The sequence below is a fragment of the Dermacentor silvarum genome, chromosome 6 (assembly GCF_013339745.2).
Source record: "Dermacentor silvarum isolate Dsil-2018 chromosome 6, BIME_Dsil_1.4, whole genome shotgun sequence".
In the NCBI taxonomy this organism is placed as follows: Eukaryota; Metazoa; Arthropoda; class Arachnida; order Ixodida; family Ixodidae; genus Dermacentor; species Dermacentor silvarum.
The window spans coordinates 141137823-141156199 of record NC_051159.1 but is presented as its reverse complement, the minus strand read 5'-3'; the positions used below and the strand labels follow the sequence as shown (position 1 = coordinate 141156199).

Below are 18377 nucleotides of genomic sequence, written 5' to 3'. Positions count from 1 at the left end.
ATTATCTAAAATTATGAGCGGGAAAAGTAATAAATGTGGTACGAAGTTGCGAGTCAGAGCTTATCTACGCTTCTGAGTTCGCCTTTAGGGCTGCAACGTGATAAATTAGTTTTGGTTCACGTATACACGTGTTTGAAAAAAAATATATATATATATAGCGACACATAAGTTATGCGCTTCACAGGGGCTGAAAAGTCTTTGTTCGACACTGCGTTCTTCTTCTTGAGTCAGCCAGCAAAAATTACTGCTGCAACAATTATTAAATAGTTTTTTTTCTCTCTCTCTCTAGAAAAAAGTAGAAAAGCATAATGTGCAAGGGCGCGTGGGGCAAAAAGCCCCTGCGGACATACATAAGCGGTACTGGCCTGCATTGGCTCCACCGGGGGTTTCCATTATCGGTTTAGTGCTTCGCTCAGCCAAGCCAAACCCCCGAAGGGCAAAGCGTCGAGAAAGGAGGAGCTCTTCAATCAGGCCAGGTTATCTGACCAAATCTGCTCCAAAATATCAAAGTTCGCCCATTACTTCAGGACGTCAGTGTGATACTTGATATAGTCATGCAGCTTGTCATGCAGACATGCGAAGTTTCAGGAGTGTTACAAATAGAAAAAATAATAATAATAATCCCTTCATTAGTTATGAAAGCAAGCCATGCAATTTCTTTTCATTCATCTGTGGTTCACACCAAAGGCCATGGATGCAGGCATTACAAGGGTGGGTCGGTTAACATGATATGAGATAAAAATATTATTTCATGGATTGGTTCAGCATCATTATTTGCATTCAGCAGGTATGAAGGGATACTTATTGCAAACATAATTATATGCGAATAGTATTTGTATATTCTACTGAGACTCATGGTACAGTGCAAAATGCGCATTGCTTTCAGCCTTTCTCCAAGTTATCTAGGAAGAAATTACGCAACATGTTTATCCCGGATATCACAAGTACTTGAGGAACTGTACGGAAGTGGTTTAATAATATCCTTACCGCTAGCTTTCGAGAAACTTGACACTAACTTGACATATAGGCTGTTGTGTAGTCACAGACGACGAGAATCAACCATACAATACATTTCGAACACCACGAAATGACAGGAAAATCCAAGATGCTGCGCCAGCATGGCAACCCACCACACAATCCTTGCACGATCTGTCTGCTTAGGTAAAGGAAAGTAATTTTTTGCCATATCCTTATGCGAAGATGGTGCTTTGTCAGCGTACATCGAGGTCCCCCTTCTGGCATCTATCAATTACATTGAAACAAAATCTGTATTTCACGTTCGTAGGATACCGCGCGGTAATATGAGCAGACTTCAAAAGTGAGTGCTTTAAATACGGCGCTGCCTTCGGGTCTCAGGAAGACATAATATGATACGCAGTTGCGGATCTTAGAGACTGCGTATGCAAATATTCTTTCTGTCACATATTAAATGCTCGCTTATAGCAGCATAATTTCAGGAGTAAAAACGAACGTTTTCAACTTCGCGTCCTTAACATCATCGGCATGATATAAGTGCCAATGATGACTTTTGTTCTCATTTAGGTAGTTAGCTTTCCAAATGGCATAACGTAATGCTACAAAACACGGAACACATTAGGATGAAATCAGGTGTGCAGTAACCGTACTTCGAAACTGTGAGTGTGCAGCGAGTCAAGGAACACTCCTTAGTACTGCCTTTGTATATCAATTATGGCGGAAACTCCTGAATGGCTTCAATCCGGTGAGCGCAGTAGAATTAGAACGTTATGGTTTCGTCCCGGTTGCGGTAAATCTTTCGTGGTAAGTGCTTTGTTTTATTTCATAATATTTCAACACTGTTATATAGACAATTTCAGCCAGAAAAGCATTCCCACTATTGTTTAGCAACACATTGTTTGTTCAAAGCATTAGTCTCCCTTTCTTTCAACGTACCTGCCTATCTACATATCAATCTGTTTATCTGTGCATCTATATATCTATCTGTGTCACGAACTATTTCTCTCTCCTCTCTTCTCTCTCTCTCTTGGATTCTTTTTTTCTTATTAGACAGATTGGACACATTATTGGAGCGTTAATTTAGCCACGCCGCAACCTGTGCTGAAAACCTTTGTGATTATAGTCAAAACGAAGTATATCGATAGAAGCTATAAAATCAAGCAATAATTCAAGGATTTTGAAATATTTTTATAAAAGCTAAATATTTGCATATACAAGTATATGTACCCATTGCCACAGGTGGGTCCTCTGCTGGTGGCGATTCTGGTGGGTCCTCTACAATATACAAATCATGAGCAGCAAACATGAAGCAGGTGTACATTCAAAAACATGTCACCATAATTACTCAGCCTATAAGAACTGACTTGATTGCTCAAGATCTGGTTTGTCGAAAACTTTCATCTATAGTTCTTCGCTCGAACAGCATAACTAGGAACTGCTCCAACAGACGGGTTTTCGGTAGGGCTTGCGCCAATTTCTATATTTTGCCACCGAGGCCAGCACGAGCTCTTGACAAAACGCTCTTGGGGAACTCCGAAGCGATCATGTTCTCCTTGTTCTCTGTAAGTTACTTGATTGTACCGTTTTCCGATTGTACCAATTTCTTTTATTGAAATTAAAAATATTGACAACTAACTTGTCGCCGGCTTCTCGACAAACAATAAATTGTTAAATAAGTTGAACGCGATAATACGAGGTGGCATGACACCATTCCGGTTAGAAAACAGTTTCGCGATCCTCCGTGCATTATCAATTAAATATATAAAGGAAACACAGCCACCAACATGGCATACGCTCTGCAGTTATTGCGATTGCACGCTAGTCGCTTTTCACTAGCTCCATTTGGCATACCGCAGGTCCCTGCTCTGCTGTCCGTTGCCTGTTAAGGCTTTAGTTTACCGCGCCCTGTGTTATACGTAAAACAGCACGTAGGCTTTCACCAGAATAGACGTCGTAGCTCCCGCCCTGTAAGTTCGAATTGAGTGCTGGGTCCTGGGACCAACTCTACCGGCAACAAGTTGTCTCACGTTCACACGTTTGACACCTTCATGAACGATTCCATGACTTCATGAACAAGATTGGTATCGCGCAGTAAATGGTTAAATTGCTGTCAATGTTATGAGGTCATAAGACAGTAAGCTTTGTCAACATCTTAAATGTACCTGAGTTTAAGGACAACACCATGGCAGAAGAACTGGAAAAGAGCAGAGAAAGGGAGCACTGATTTGAAACCTGGGGCCGAACTCGCAAAGCTTTTCGTTTGTGAGTGCTTTTTTGTCACTGAGCGGCTACTTTCGATAATGATATGTCCAGCATCAGCAGTGGCCAAAATTCACTCTTAAGAACGATTCTAGCCTAAGATTTTTTGTGAGTATGGGCCCTGGTTTATTGAAAGAAAAAAGAGGTAAAACGCCTCTCTTTTCTTTTTTTCAAAAAACCCCTTCTTTTTTACCTTCAGTTCCGAATACGCCACAAACGGCCCATCGGTGTTATTTATCGACCATATCTTAACGGCCACCCTTGGCCTATGCATGGCCAGAAGTGGAGCTGACCGCAGCGTGGGACGCACTCAACACTGGGCCCACAGACAACGTGTGGAAGTACCCGCTCATCGTGCACGAACCGGAGGTCTGCCCACCGGAGAAACTGGCCCCCATCCATCTGAGGCAGGGAATGCGCTACACGGTGTCCGTAGCCCAGGCGAGTCACTTTCTTTCACTATATACGCGACGCGCAATCATTGCACTCACAGCTCAGAGTGAGAGAGAAGTTCATTAAAAGCTTGGCTCTAGGCCTATTTTAGGAAGGGGGTAAGGGGAAGGAATCCAAGTATGGCTCACTACGGAAGCTTCGCACAGGAAGCTTCATAGTGAGTTAAGGGCTTTTTTTACGTTGACCCGTGGTCGGACCCAGTCTTCAGAAGATATCATCTCTTTAGGCTACCTAAGGCCGGTACCTACCCCGGAATGCCTTGAGCCCTTCACGTTCTCACACGAGCGACAGACATTTGGAGCCACCTTCCTTGAGCGTGCATAACATTTAACTTGTGGAGGTGACGGCGGGTGGTAGGGGTCATTGCGCTGCCGCTGTCACGGCCATAAGGCGATGATGTCGTTTGTCATGGCGTACCTTGCTCTTGCCTTGTTTATAAGGTCTTGCGCTTCTCGAGATAGTCATCTGGGAAGAGAGTAATCTGGATCAGGGATCGCATCAAGGAGGTGTTCAATGGGCAAAACATTTCAAGAGTTCCCCGCTTCCCCATCAGATATACTCGTACCAACATGTAGACCCAACGTAATAACTCATTTGCAGGATTACAATTAATGTGATAGTACCGTAGCAGATTCAAACTGCGTGAAAAAACGCATGTGTGCTTTTTTTTTCTTTTTTTTCAGAGAACGTTTCGGCGCCTTCCGTACCCGAGCTCTTCAAGATGCACCGACTACCGACAAAGAGGTCGGGTGGGCGCCTACTTCGGTTATATGAACTACGCAGTACGTCAATAGACTACTTCACACGCTTAGCATACAACTCTGCGCAATCCGCCACCGCAATGCATGAAATCGAAGGGTCACGTCCGCATGTTTCAAAACAGCAGCAAGTACGCAGAGGGCGCCTTACCGTCACGGTCACCGATCGCTCAATCCCACTATCCTAAAAGGCACGTTATTGAGTAACGGATTACGGGGCGGGGAATTTAACCGCTATCGACGGCGCAGGTGCACATTGACGTCAAAACGCCGCTATTCTACAACCGGAAATCATGCAACAATATATATAGAGTCAAGGGGTGGGCGATTGTTAGTTGTAAGACTGAATCGAATTCGAATTGAATAATGCCAGACGCGAATCGAAGATTTTTCGAATACTTTGCGAATAATATACAGCCTTGTCATCATTATTTTAATACCGTTAAGAAGGCTGTGAGTATATATATATATATATATATATATATATATATATATATATATATATATATATATATATATACTGTAAAGAAATAGAAACAGCACTCGTTCCTGGGCCGGCTGTTCTATTTCCGCCCACCTCCACCTCGCTCTTCGCCCAAGCAGCTGAGACACGGTGCCGTACTTCCACGTCACACTCGGCCACGCTGAGGACCTGGCAAACAAAAAAGAAGCGACAGTTCAGTCCAATCGGCGTAATCTTTTCTTGAGGCGTGACATGTGCACGGCGAAGTTATTTCTTTTCCGCCGGCCAAGTCCAAAGCTTGGATCCGAGGTGCTAACTCGCCAATTATCTCCTACGTGGTCGGTGATGTTGAAGGGCCCCTCAAACTTTGCGAGTAGCTTCTTGCCTGGACAGTTGCCACCTCTTTGCACCCACACGTCGTCTCCGATGTTGTACGCAGGGGCAGGTCGACGTGGTCATAATAGTGCTTCTGCTTTTCTTGCGCTTGTGTGGCTTTTCCCTTCGCCGCAGCACTGATCTTCTGGCAGGCGACTGTGCGACTGTCAGGGTGTGTGACGCTAACGGGAGCATCTAGCCTGAGGACCGCTTTCAGCTGGGGCAGCTTCCCATATACGATTTCATATGACGTCACACCAGTAGAGGTCTGCAGCGCTGTATTGACCGCATAGACAGCTGCCGGAAGGTGGAGTTCCCAATCGGCCTCTCCTGTCTGTCCTACTTTTGTATATGAAGCGAGCCTTGCCTGAATGCTCTGGTTTGTTCACTCAGGGAGGCCGTTTGCCTGGGGATGAAACGCGGATGTATAATGATGCTGCACCCCGCCGTGGAAAGGTACTTTCGTACTTCGCGGCTGCGAAATGTTGTGGCACGATCTGATATCAATTTCGTTGGCAAGCCATGTCTCCATTCAAACTTGTGTTGCAGAAAATCTAATAAATGAGTGGATGCCAGGGATGGTACGGCAGTCACTTCCACGTATTTGGACAGATAGTCCACAGCTACAATGATGTAGCGGTTTCCAGCAGTGGAGGTGGGTAGCGGCCCTATGTAGTCGATGCCAACCGTATAAAAGATCTCTTCGGGTATCTCCACAGGTGTTAACAGTCCAGGCTGGCGCCCCGTCAGTCGCTTAAACTGTTGAGACGCTTCACAGCTAGTAACGTAGGAGCGCACATTGCTTTGCATCTTCGGCCACCAGAAGCGTTCTTGTAGCTTGCGAAGCGTGGCTCGTTGACCAATGTGCCCTCCTTCGGGGGTGTCATGAATGGCTCGCAGTATCTCTGTGCGAAAACACTTCGGAACGGCCAGGAGGTAACGTTCTTCCGAGCGGTCCTTTTGCCACCAACGACGGTACAATACACCATTGCGTATTGGAAACATCGAGTTTGTTTTTGTGCCAGTTATGGAGGCAATAATTGTCGCGAAGTCTTTGTCTTCTTGTTGCGCTTTGGGCAAGTCTATTTGGGCAAGAAAGATGTGATTTTGCCTGTTTCGTTCCAAGCGTTCGAAGGGGTTGCGTGATAAGGCATCGGCGATGTTATTCAAGACCCCGGCACGATGACGCACGTCAAAATCATATTCTTGAAGCGTGATAATCCACCGGGCGAATTTGTGCTTTATTATTATTATTATTATTATTATTATTATTATTATTATTATTATTATTACTATTATTATTATTATTATTATTATTATTATTATTATTATTATTATTATTATTATTATTATTATTATTATTATTATTATTATTATTATTATTATTATTATTTGGTTTGAGACATATAACCACAAGGACACGAAGGAAATAGGGAGGGAGCAAGCTGACAACTGCCACCGAGAGGGGCGTAACGCCTGCCTACTCTTTCAGGAGGAGGGAATAGAGGAAATGAAAACATAAGGAAAGAAAAGAGGAAATGAAGAAATGACGGAGACACAGACAGAACAAAACAATATACAAATAATGTCTATAAACGGGAGGCCAAGTCAGTGTTCTTCAGAAAAGTTAGCAAGGCTCGACGAGCCTGGTCACGTCGGGAAGCACACCCCCTTGGAAATGGGCAATCGTCAAGGGTCGCACATTGCAGTCCAATAAGTCCATATTCTTTAATTAGCAATGCGCGCTGCGCAACGAATGCGGGACACTCTAAAATGAGATGTTCAAGTGTCTCACAGGAGCCACAAAACGTACACGACGGGCTGTCCACACGTCCTTGTTGGTAAAGGCGTTCGCGCACCAACACAGATCCAACCCTTACCTTATATATCAGTGCTCCAGCACGACAGGGCAAGCCTCTACCACGAAAACGGGGAGGGAACGATCCGTCTGCAACACGCCGGTCTGGGTGCTGCTTTAGGAGGTGTCGGCGTATCAGAAGACGAGCGTTTTCAAACATGCAGGAAATGTCAGGGCAGTCACATTCGTGGTGGGCACAACTGTTGCTTAGAAAACATCCACGTTAAGGCAGAATTATCAGTTACCACGGTAAATCTGCACCCGAACAGATAGTGTCGGAATTTGTCATCCACGCTCCACACCAATGCCAGACATTCCAGCTCATTGAAGTGATAGCGACGCTCGGTGTCGGAGAGTTTTCGGCTGGCATAAGCAACGACGTGTTCGACGCCATCAGGATCGCGTTGCACGAGCACTGCCCCTAGACCGACTTGGCTAGCATCGGTGTGCACTTCAGTGGTCCAGTCATCATTGAAGTGGCTTAATACTGGACATACCGTGAGCTTTTGCTTTATCGTCCTGAAAGCATTTTCTTGCGTGGCGCCCCACTCAAACTGCGCGTCCTTTTTAAGGAGATCACTCAAGGGAGCTGCGATCGAAGCTAAGTGTGGAATAAACCTCCGCAAATACGAGACCATACCCATAAATGACTGAACCTGTTTCAAGAAAGTTGGTGTGGGATATTCCGACACTGCCGCTATGCGCTCCCTGAGTGGCTGAATGCCATCGGGGGAAATATTATGTCCAAGGTACGCTATCTTAGACAGACCAAACTGGCACTTCTCGCTGTTTAAGCGAAACCCCGCCTCATAAAGTCTGTACAGCACTTCATCTAAATCGCGAAGGTGTTCATTCTCGGTGGTTCCAACAACCGGGATGTCATCTAAGTAGACCACACAGGCTCGGTTCTTCACAGACACTAGAACTGAATTCATCGCGAGCTGAAATGTACTAGGGGCCGTTCGCAGCCCAAACGGCGTGCGATTGAATTCATACAAGCCTGACGGAGTGCGAAAGGCTGTCTTGCACTTATCTGGGCTTAAGTTGTACCACGTACTGTTTGAATCACAGTTAAAATACTGCGTATTGTTATGGGGAAGTACAACACAGACAAATATTAGTAAACTGATCGTAATGCAAAAAATGCGCTTAGAGCGATTGCTGACGTGCCTTACAGAGCGCACTCTGAACCACTGTTTACAAGCTATCGTATCATGCAGTTATCCAACATGTACCAGCATCGTCTTTTACCTGAGCTCTACAAATCAAAGATTGAACATGGCATTTTGATGTGAAGTCGCTAACCTCCACACCAATATTCTTTACTACCTTACAAGGCACCACGAATATTGGTCTGTGCCTCACCCACGTACTAACTACGCCTTTCAAACCCTAAGCTACACATTGCCTTCTCTGCTTAACAAGTTTGGCTTTTCTCACACCTCGAAACGCGAACTTCCCTTTAACTCTCTCCGAAACTTATTTAGTTAATGTGTGCATTTTCACCGCTACTTAAATTCCTTTTTGTGACCGCAACTAACTTACTTTGAATGTATCCGAAGATATAATGTATTTGTAGTATTGTCCTTTTTATTGTGCACTGTGTTTTTCCAGTTTGGAGTCTTTTATGCTACTTAATTAGCCTGTGCTATTTCTGTTTCCGTGCATACCGCAATACCGATGTATACGGGGGAAAGGGAGCTTTGTCAAGCTACGACTGAGCGGCTTTTTTTCTCTTCTCCACAGCCATGTATTTATGTATGCATGTTTGGAATAAAGACTCAGACTCAGACTCTTTTTCAGCGACGTTGGTCTGCCGATACCCTACACGTAAGTCGAGCGACGAAAAGAACCTGCAGTGGCTGACTGTGTCAATAGCATCGTCAATGCGGGGTAAGGGGTACGGGTCGGGCGTCGTACACTTGTTGAGCTGCCGGTAATCCACGCAGAAACACAAGGACCCGTTTTTCTTCTGCACGAGCACGACGGGCGCTGCCCACGGACTTGATGAAGGCCTAATTATGCCCGCGGCGAGCATTTCGCGTATTTGATCTGCGATCACGGAGCGCTCCCTCTCAGCGTATCTTCTCATGGTACGCATATCGGAGAATGGTTCCCTGTCGGTATTCGATGCAGGAACATCTTTGTGCCCGGGAGATCGGCGGTAGTGTCAGCGTACACCGCTTCATGGCGAGCCAGTATCGAATTTAATGTAAGCGAACGAAGCGGCTCACCTCTCGGCGTTGGCAGGGGCGCCGCAGTAGTCTCAGTTAACGCAGGCCGGAGCTCTACATGGCCGCGATCGATGGTAATTTGAATGTCGTCGTACAGTAGAAAATCTGATCCGAGAATCATGTCGGTAGGCAGGTCCTCGAACATGGGGATGGCCGGTAGAAACTTTGTCCCTGCTGATGTCCGGACATAAGCGTCGAGCATGCCCACTGGCATCACATTACATCCTAGTCCGTGGATTGGAGGCTGCGTCCACGGGGAAATGGTGTCGGGAGCATGATGCTGGTGTAGTGCCGTCCGCTCGGCGCCGGTATCAATGAGTGTGGACAAGTCACCTATTCCTTCGACATGTACTGGTAACAGTGGAGTTGGGTACGCCTGGTACTGAATTAGGGACTGCGGCGATTGGCGGAATTCCTTGGCGTGGTGTCCAAGACGTCCGCAAGAAAAGCAGTCCCGACGCGCTGAGAAGTGTACGGACTGTCCGGCCCGCCGCCCGCCATAAATGAGACGGTGTCGAGTACACTGCTGCAGTTCCGCTGCCTTGTGAGCGAAAACCAGGGATGTAATCCCAGGAGACTGAAAAGACAGGATGGCTGCATGAGTAGATTCGCACATTCCGTCGGTCACGTACTGGCGCGTAGCTGGAGACGGCCATGTGAGGCCAGTCATTGAGGAGTCGGAGCTTATCGTAGACATAATTTGTGACGTCTTCAGTGGGAGCTTGTCGGCGCGACCGCATACGCATGAACTGGTCATCGTGTGTGAATGAGAGCGGGCTGAAGGCAAGCACTAAAGCTGCACTCCATTCGGCCCAAGTTTGCTGATTCCAGCCATCGTATCGATGCCATGCTTTGGCGGAATCGCGAAGTTGGCTCTCAGCAATCGACATTTTGACGTCGTCAGGCCAAGAGTGCCGACTGCCCAGGGAAGTGATGTTTTGCAGCCAGAGTGTCGAGTTATCCGGAAACCCTCGAAATTCCAGAATTTCTGTGAGAGATTGCGGAGGCAGCGCGGTACGTGCCAAGGCTGTGATGACGGAGATGTTGGCGTCTTCGAAGTACCTGGTCATAGCATCGATTAATGTTGAAACCCCCAAGTTTCTGCTCCATATGTTAGCTCGGGTAGAATGCAATTATTGTACACTTCTTTTTTCAACGACAGTGGTAAGCTCCTAGTCAGGATTTTCTTACTTCTATAGTGCCTAATTCTGACCACACACCCTGCACCCTTTCTGCACCCATGACTGTCATGAATATTTATGCAGCCCTGGTCCACTGTGTTGGCTTTTGACTAAAGGTGTGCGCTACATGTGTTCGTATAGTTCACTCAAGCAGTTTATGACGCATGTGCATAGCAGCAAGCGCCTTAACCGCGCGGAAATCGTCAGCACAGGGCCTTTCTGCAGTAGCAAGAGCAGTTGTGTTTCGCAGCTGCTCACCGGTATTAGACGACGCAATACATATAGGTCGAGGTTCGGTGGACATGTCGATTGCGTGTTCACCACGGGGATTGTGAACATGGAAGCCGTTATATACGCGTCTTACTTTACAGTCCCCAGACCAATATTAAGCGCAATCATGCAAGAATCCGAAACCAGGTACACGTTGTATTCTGGAAAAAAATAGATCTGTACACTATACATACCATGTGCTGTTTTTCAATGCACCGTTCTCCAAAGCTAACAAAGCATCGCTTGGACTGACTGACGTCAGAGATGCATTCTGCTTGACTTTATCGCTCTTTGTTCAGCTCCAACCGCATCTAATGCAACATAGAATCTTGCCTCTGTGCTTCCGCCAGCAGCACACGGTCATTGCACGCAAAATGATGCATTATCACTCACAGCGCACGCAGTACGCCAATATTTGCAGCGTCGTGAGCGTAAAACTTTTAGATCACCTGTACATTTGCATATGAAAACGCCTAGAAATCTGCTTCCGCACTTAAAAGCATGTTTAACAATGTTGTGTCCAAGCTTAAGTAAGCTCGCACGTGCAGTTACTGCGAGCGACTTTCCGTTCATTTCATGTTGCTGCGCAGGTGTGCCTCCAAGATTGCTTGATTCAGCAAGAGCTGAAAACTTGTGGTTGCGTTTTTCCCGACCACGAGTTTGCCGCGACCTCTTTTAATGGGGCTATCTGCTCAAGTGAAAAGAAAAGTAAGTCAGCAAATGGCTGGGACCGTCCTAGATGTCGCTCATTCCCGCGAAAATGAGCTTCTTGCGGGAAACTACGTTTTTCGTCTCCGAGACAACAATCTGTCTTGTTTAGCCAGCTTTTTAGTGTGACACTTAATCTGGCTAACCTCTCTGCATTTCACCTCTTGTTTTCCTCCTCCCTGGTATACAAAATGATGCTTTCTCTGCAGGCAATTGTGCGAAAGTTATGTCACGCGACCTCAACAACAGATTCTGTAAGGAGCGATGCTCACAACCCTGCAGGTATACCAACTTTTCTTGTTCTGGTACAGTTATATTCTGTTCGCTGAGGCCTCAATACAATCACTCAATACAGTCATGTAGAGCAGTCTATTATTTTTTTAATTATTGCTAAAGTATTACGACTACTTATTCGGAACGGTACCTTGTGACATGCGTACCCAAGTGACTTAGCATGCGCGAACACCCCAAACTACACTCGAGTGGGAAAGATAAGGGGTCCAAGAGGCGCAATCTATTGCCAGTCACAACCAAACAAAGAAGCAGACAGTGAAGCCACAGAAAGCATAGCGTGTTAATTGGTATGTTACATTGAAATGCAGAACTAACGAGGAAAGATAAATTCTATTTGCGTTGTATCGCACGCCCCAACCGCTAGAGTCCACTAAAATTCTCTATTTCTAAAATTCTATAGTTATACTTGCTTGCGGGCTTATTGGTTATGGTTTTATGCTGCCGAGAACGAGATTTGGGTTGGACTTGCGCCCTCGCGGCCGCATTATATATATATATATTGCAGCAGGGGTGCAAAAAACGTTCGTGTATAGAACTCGCGTTAAGCAATTCCAAAGGTTTAAAATTTATCCAAAGCACCCCACTGTTTTCTAGCTCATATCCAGCGTGTTGCTTTGGGGATTAGCTCAGTCAGACAATCAAAAATGTGAAAATGTTGACAGCAGCTTTTTAGAGCCACTTTTCGTCAATGTTTTTGTAGTCAAGAGAGCATGAAGCGTTTTACTTAAACGCAATTTTCCCCCTTCCTTTTGTAACAGCGAGATTACGTACGACGTCAAGCTCATTGGCCTTGCAGATAATGAGGTAAGTACGATTGCGATAATTCACCTCTCTTGTGTGGTTGTGCTGGCTTTTCTTCTTCGTACGTTCTCAAGTTTGGCTTCGTAATTTTTATTTTGTTATAAAACAATTGCGCGTGGTTACGGCTGTTCTTTATCTGCCGTGTTAGTCAATTCACAGAGGCTTGTCTCTACTAACTTGACTGTGGTATCACTTGAAAATAAAAATAAAACGTTTTATCACAGACTGTGTGAAAACATTCCTTGCGAATAAAAGTGAAATGTTATTGATATCAATAGCCTAGCAAGTTAATCACATTATTGGGCTCAACGTAGTTCTCCTAGCTTTCGTTCGGTGAGTACAGTGGATATGGCTGGGCGCTGCTGAGCGCGATTTCGCGGTTCCGATTCCCAGTTGCGGTGGTCGCATTTCGATGGAGACGAAATGTAAGAACGTTCATGTACCATGCTTTGGATGCACGTTAAAAAAAGACAGATGGTCAACATTAATACGGATAACCCAGTGTCCTGTGTTAACAATCGTGCAGTTTCTGGACGCTGAACACCACCATTTAATGTACACGTAAGTGTTCGACCAACTCCATAACAACAGAAGGACTGCCAGTGGCATGCTACGCAGTAATATTTCCCAATACCATCTGACGACGTGTCAAGTGAGACTCTATAGATAATATTCTGGTACTGTCAGGAGAAACGTAGTCATAAATGTGCAAGACCAAATTGCATATGTTGACTATTAAGTCGCTTATATGGTCGATTTTTGTTGAGAAATGTGTACTTAATTATGTTGTTTGTTATTAAGAAGTCACTACTGATTGGCTTATCATTTTCTTTGCGCTGAAAGCACAACACGTAAAATTTATAGACAGCTGCAACTGTAACGCAACTCTTAAAAAACTGAAACTGTCAATTCTGACGAGCAATTCAACTCCTTTATCAGTAGACATTGCACTGTTACCTGCATGCAGCAGTTTTGATGAATCTGACTTGCATGTCACTCTTGCATGTCAGATGTAACTCAAGAATGTCACTCAAGCAGAAGTAACGCGAACTTCGATTATTTTAAGTAAGGGAAGAAGCAGCTCTGATATATTGTGAGAACTCTTGCATCTATTTCAATCTCGCATGAAGAGTTGGTACAACAGAGCAGGCCGGCAGCAAGATTATACAAGTAGAGGCAGTATGAAAATTTTTACTTGACGAAGAAACGGTTTCACTGCTGCGTATGCACGCAAACGACGCTCGACAACCAGCCTCTTCGAGGTTTTACATATGTATATGTAATTTACGAATGCAAACACCGGACCAAGAGGGCTACAGGCTATAATTATAATTTTCGTTTTTGGTATCCGCGACTCAGTTTCATGAAATAGTGATATGTCGTCTGAGTCTATTGCCGACTACTGTCGTAGGAACGGAGTTGGCCAATCTTCAATTACTTTCAACTTACAGCGTAGGACTGTTCCCTCCTCGTCACCATTTCCTCAAAATAATAGAGTTGGTATCGTCGAGATTAAGCTTTTGACTACATGGCAACTAATCCAGTTGTGATTCATTTCGATTATCTGTACAATAGGGTGCTTATATTATTTTAGTCCACCTGCATTTCAAGAGACATTTCATTTCAATATTACTTAACAATTTTCTAGAAGGTTTGACACAAAACTATTCCATGGTTAAGCGCAGCACTTCTGCTTTAACTGAACATAAAGCGTTTATGAATGCGTCCGTAAAGAATACTTGAAATTATTACAGCTAACATAACACAAAAATAACCCTTGCTTGAACCTGTATTGAATGGTTTCTAATTGTTGAAACTCAGTTTAGCTTTCTTCAAGAAATAACTTATTTCTTGAATTGAAGTAATTACCAAATTATTTTTATGCAAATTGCGTTCAATCAAGCCTCGCCCCATATAGGCTATCAATTAACAGCTCTTACATAGAACGTGCTCGTCAGAATAAAGCGACGTCAAGACAATCAAGGCACAGCGACTCGCCGTAGCTACAGTTTTGTGGGGCTCCTACATCGAAGCTTCTCATCAACTAAAAAACTCACATACTGGAGCATTATTTCATGATCCTGTATGCACATGATGAAATATACAGGATTTCATGCTATCTCGCATTCTTTTCTTTCGTTTACACGCACCAGCCCGGACAAAACCAGTAAGCATTCTTTTTTATCTTGGGGTTCTTCTGCCTCTCTTTCTAGGTTTTTTGCAGGGGGGGGGGGGGGGGGGGGGGGGGGGGCTCTCACACTTGACGAGGCAAAGGGGGCAGGCAAGTTTTATGCAAGATACCTTGATACACAGAGCACTTTCATGGTCGTTATTCCAATGGTTGGCTTGTGTTCACAGGTCATCATTCACGGCCATCATTCGTTTCGCGACAAATTTGCAAACTGTCTACGACTACCAGAGGCGGCTTACGGTGAGTCCTACTCGCGTATTCAAGCAGAACGGGCACTTAAGAGAAACACTAAAGTAGCCTTGGCTCAACCCGTTAGCGCTCGCTTTGTATAAATGAGTCTTTAGTTCTGTACCCGTATTCCCAAACTCGTCTAAGTACGGCCTATGGTCGGCCTTCGTCATAGCGATCTTTTCATTACCATGCCGATCGCTATCATGAGTGGTGGCTGCCGGGGCGCGCATATATTGAAAATCTAGAAGGCATAGCGCCTGAGCAACCGCGGTTGAATGCCATTGGCTGAAACGCAGCTGGCGACGCTCTCATGTCATGCTGGGAGGATTATTGCATTTACGTGTCACCCACGATAGGTTAGGTTAGGTTAGGTTATGTTAGTTTGCATGGAGCGTCGAGCGTTGCCGGTGGCATTTCAGCCAATCGCGTTCAACCACATTCCTCCCTGGCTGGGCGTCAAAGAAACGTTCTTACGAGAGAAGAGTATTTGTGCACAGGTGCTGGGCTCATAGCCACAAAAAGAGTCCTTTCGTAGAGAAAGCGCTTTTTGTGCACAAAAAGCACTTACTCTAGAATTGTTCGTAAGAGAAAATTCCAGTCAATTCGGATGCTGGGCTCTTATTAGCTAAAGCCGCGAGCCATATGCAAATGAGACCTAGAACGAAAAGCACTGCGCATCCGACCCGAGATGCCAGCCATTCGGGATGGTGGACGTATTATAAGCGATGCGGGCCGACCAAAGGCAAAAAGCCTTACAAAGGAAAAGCTTTGTGCATTCGGTCCCTCGTACGTAAGAGCGTTTCCTCACTGGCCGGCGTTTGGGGCCCGCCACACATGATTGCGCTCTCCTCGGCGACGGCCTATCACAGGCGTCATTCTCGTCCGAGAGGTTTCGGAAAAACTAAAGCAGACAACGGTTACATTCGTTCGAAAGAGCCATTTCTTATTGCCCAGCCACCTTCGCTAATAATACGTTAACCCTCGAGATTGACCAGTACTTTTTTAGGAACCACTTTGAAGTGTCAACTCATATTTTTTTTTTTTACACAAGCGGGTTTTTTTTTATTTGCCGATATTTAGCTGCCCGCCACTCGTGATAACTATCGGCATAAAACCAAGTTTACAGGTACACTTCGCCTATTGCAGACATCACTGGCGTTAAAAACAAATCAGAATGTTTTTTGTGAACACGGCCCTGGGGCCTTATTATGAAAGGATTCTTTGCCTTCTATTCTATTCATTTCTTTTAATCTTTCCCGCTGAGGGCCGATCCCAGCAGTAGCAGGGGCGCGGCTCCGTGCGAACTGATAGCGAAGGGCAATAAGAAAGTAAAATAAGAGGAATGGTTACATAATACGCACGCCGTGCCCGTATTAAGAAAGTAGTTCGTACGAAAGAGTCGCTAGCGTGACTCTGGCGTACGAACTACTATTGATGGCGCACAAAACGTGTCCACTCAATAAAGAAAAAATTTTACGAACTTATGGTATTGTGTATTCGGATCCTGCTGATTGATATGTTTCGGGAAGTCTCTACGCGGAAATTCTTTTAATGCGTATTGTTATTAAATCGCCTTTATCACAGGGACAAGAGGCGCTCGCCTACATTGGCGGCTACATCGGCCTCTGGCTGGGCGTGTCCCTGTACTCGGTCTACGTGGTGTTGGAAACATCGCTGACCAAGTTTCTTCGCAGCCGGTTTCATGTGTTCAAGCACTTAGTGCGTGCCTAAGTAACTGCCACTGGTTGGCCACGTGCAGTGCTCGCTGAGCTACCTAAAGTTCACCATTGCATTTCAGAATTAAACATGCGTTCATTACTCAGTAGATCTTAGAGGTGAGGATATTACGAATGAGAAAATGGAGATCAAAAACACAGGGAACGTGCTGATTACAAAGTTATATCAAATCAAATGAGGAACGCATTAAGACACGATCCGCAAATGTGAGTACAAAATGTAAGTGCGTCAACAACTGAATACTTTCATACAAAACACGAAATATGTTCAGTATAGGCGGAAGCAAAGCGTACATCGACCATAACAAGCACGACGTATAACAATGACAAAGACAAGAGGGCTTGCAGGTTATGTGCGTATGTGCATACAGTGCGTAGAGTCCCAAAGGTTGCTCCAATTTTGTAACATTCCTTAGCTGTACAGGAGAATCCTAGTTCTCTAGCCGACCTCGCCGGCGTATTCAGTTAAGCTGAGAATGCAAAAAACACCGCCTATTAAAATATCTCTGCACTTTTCAACACCCAAGGCGACCTCGTTTGCAACAAAGCATCCACAACGGATGATTTTATATTCGATAGATAGAGTTGTGAATTTAACCTCCTTTTAATAAATTAGTCTATAAATTAAGTTGCTTTTCACGTCTAACGGCACTACGCAGTCGTCTAACCTGGCCCCGTTTACTTATATATATATATATATATATATATATATATATATATATATATATATATCAGAATCATTTGCTAAAGAGCACTACGTGTGAATCACTATTGAATTTTCGTAGATGTGACTTGTTGTTAGAGGCACATTGCTAGCAAACTTAACGAGTTTGCTGCCGATGTTTCTATCAATCGCTGTGGTGCTGGAAGCGGCTCCCGATTCGCTTGTAAGCACCACAAAGCTGAAGACCCTTCTGTTCAGTGCGCATCAAAAAAAAAAAATCACGCCTCGATATGAATACTTTGTGCATGGCACCTAATCTGCACTGAAAAAAACTTATACAAAATATCCGTCTACAATAGTGACAGTGCAGTAGGCGGTAAGCTTATGAAAACAATAAGTTCAATTGTGTAACCATTAGTATTAGCGCTTGAACTCCAAAAAATCTAACCACTACGTTTTCTTTATTAATTTATTGAAGAGGGGATTGATGACACAATAATCAATCGCATATTTAAAACAGGGGATAAATTTGTATGTCTTTTAGTTCTGATATATTTTGTGATAGCAAATAAAACATGACACGCCTAGCCGTGTTCAGCATTATGGCTTGTGCTTTTTCAATGAAACAGCTACGACAATGTAGCGCTCTGCCTTTGTTTCTACAGAGGCGTTTTGTTATTAGAATTCACCGAATAACAATAACAATCTGCTAGCAGGGACAACATTTCAACAATACACACAAATATAAATAGAGCGAATGCTTGTTCTAACAAACAAGCGCCTTGCTGAAAGCAATAAGAATGAACTGACAAAAAAAACAATGCGAGCAAGGTATGCAATTATCCTGATAGTATGACGGAGAGGTCAAATCGCGTTCTACGCGCTCTTTTACTCAGGTTGCTACACCTAAACTTAATTTTTCATCT

At 44.6% G+C, this 18377-nt stretch overlaps 1 protein-coding gene across 1 annotated transcript in view; it reads left to right on the top strand.

Annotated features, from left to right (window-relative positions):
- LOC119456926 (uncharacterized) overlaps nucleotides 1-16782 on the top strand; it is a 39064-nt gene extending 22282 nt beyond the window's left edge. Inside the window, exons 5-10 of the mRNA XM_049669143.1 lie at nucleotides 3515-3675; nucleotides 4371-4469; nucleotides 11417-11534; nucleotides 12587-12632; nucleotides 14988-15060; nucleotides 16636-16782. Coding sequence (XP_049525100.1) covers nucleotides 3515-3675; nucleotides 4371-4469; nucleotides 11417-11534; nucleotides 12587-12632; nucleotides 14988-15060; nucleotides 16636-16782 — 644 coding nt within the window. The remainder of the gene's footprint in view (nucleotides 1-3514; nucleotides 3676-4370; nucleotides 4470-11416; nucleotides 11535-12586; nucleotides 12633-14987; nucleotides 15061-16635) is intronic.
- Nucleotides 16783-18377: the final 1595 nt, after the last annotated feature.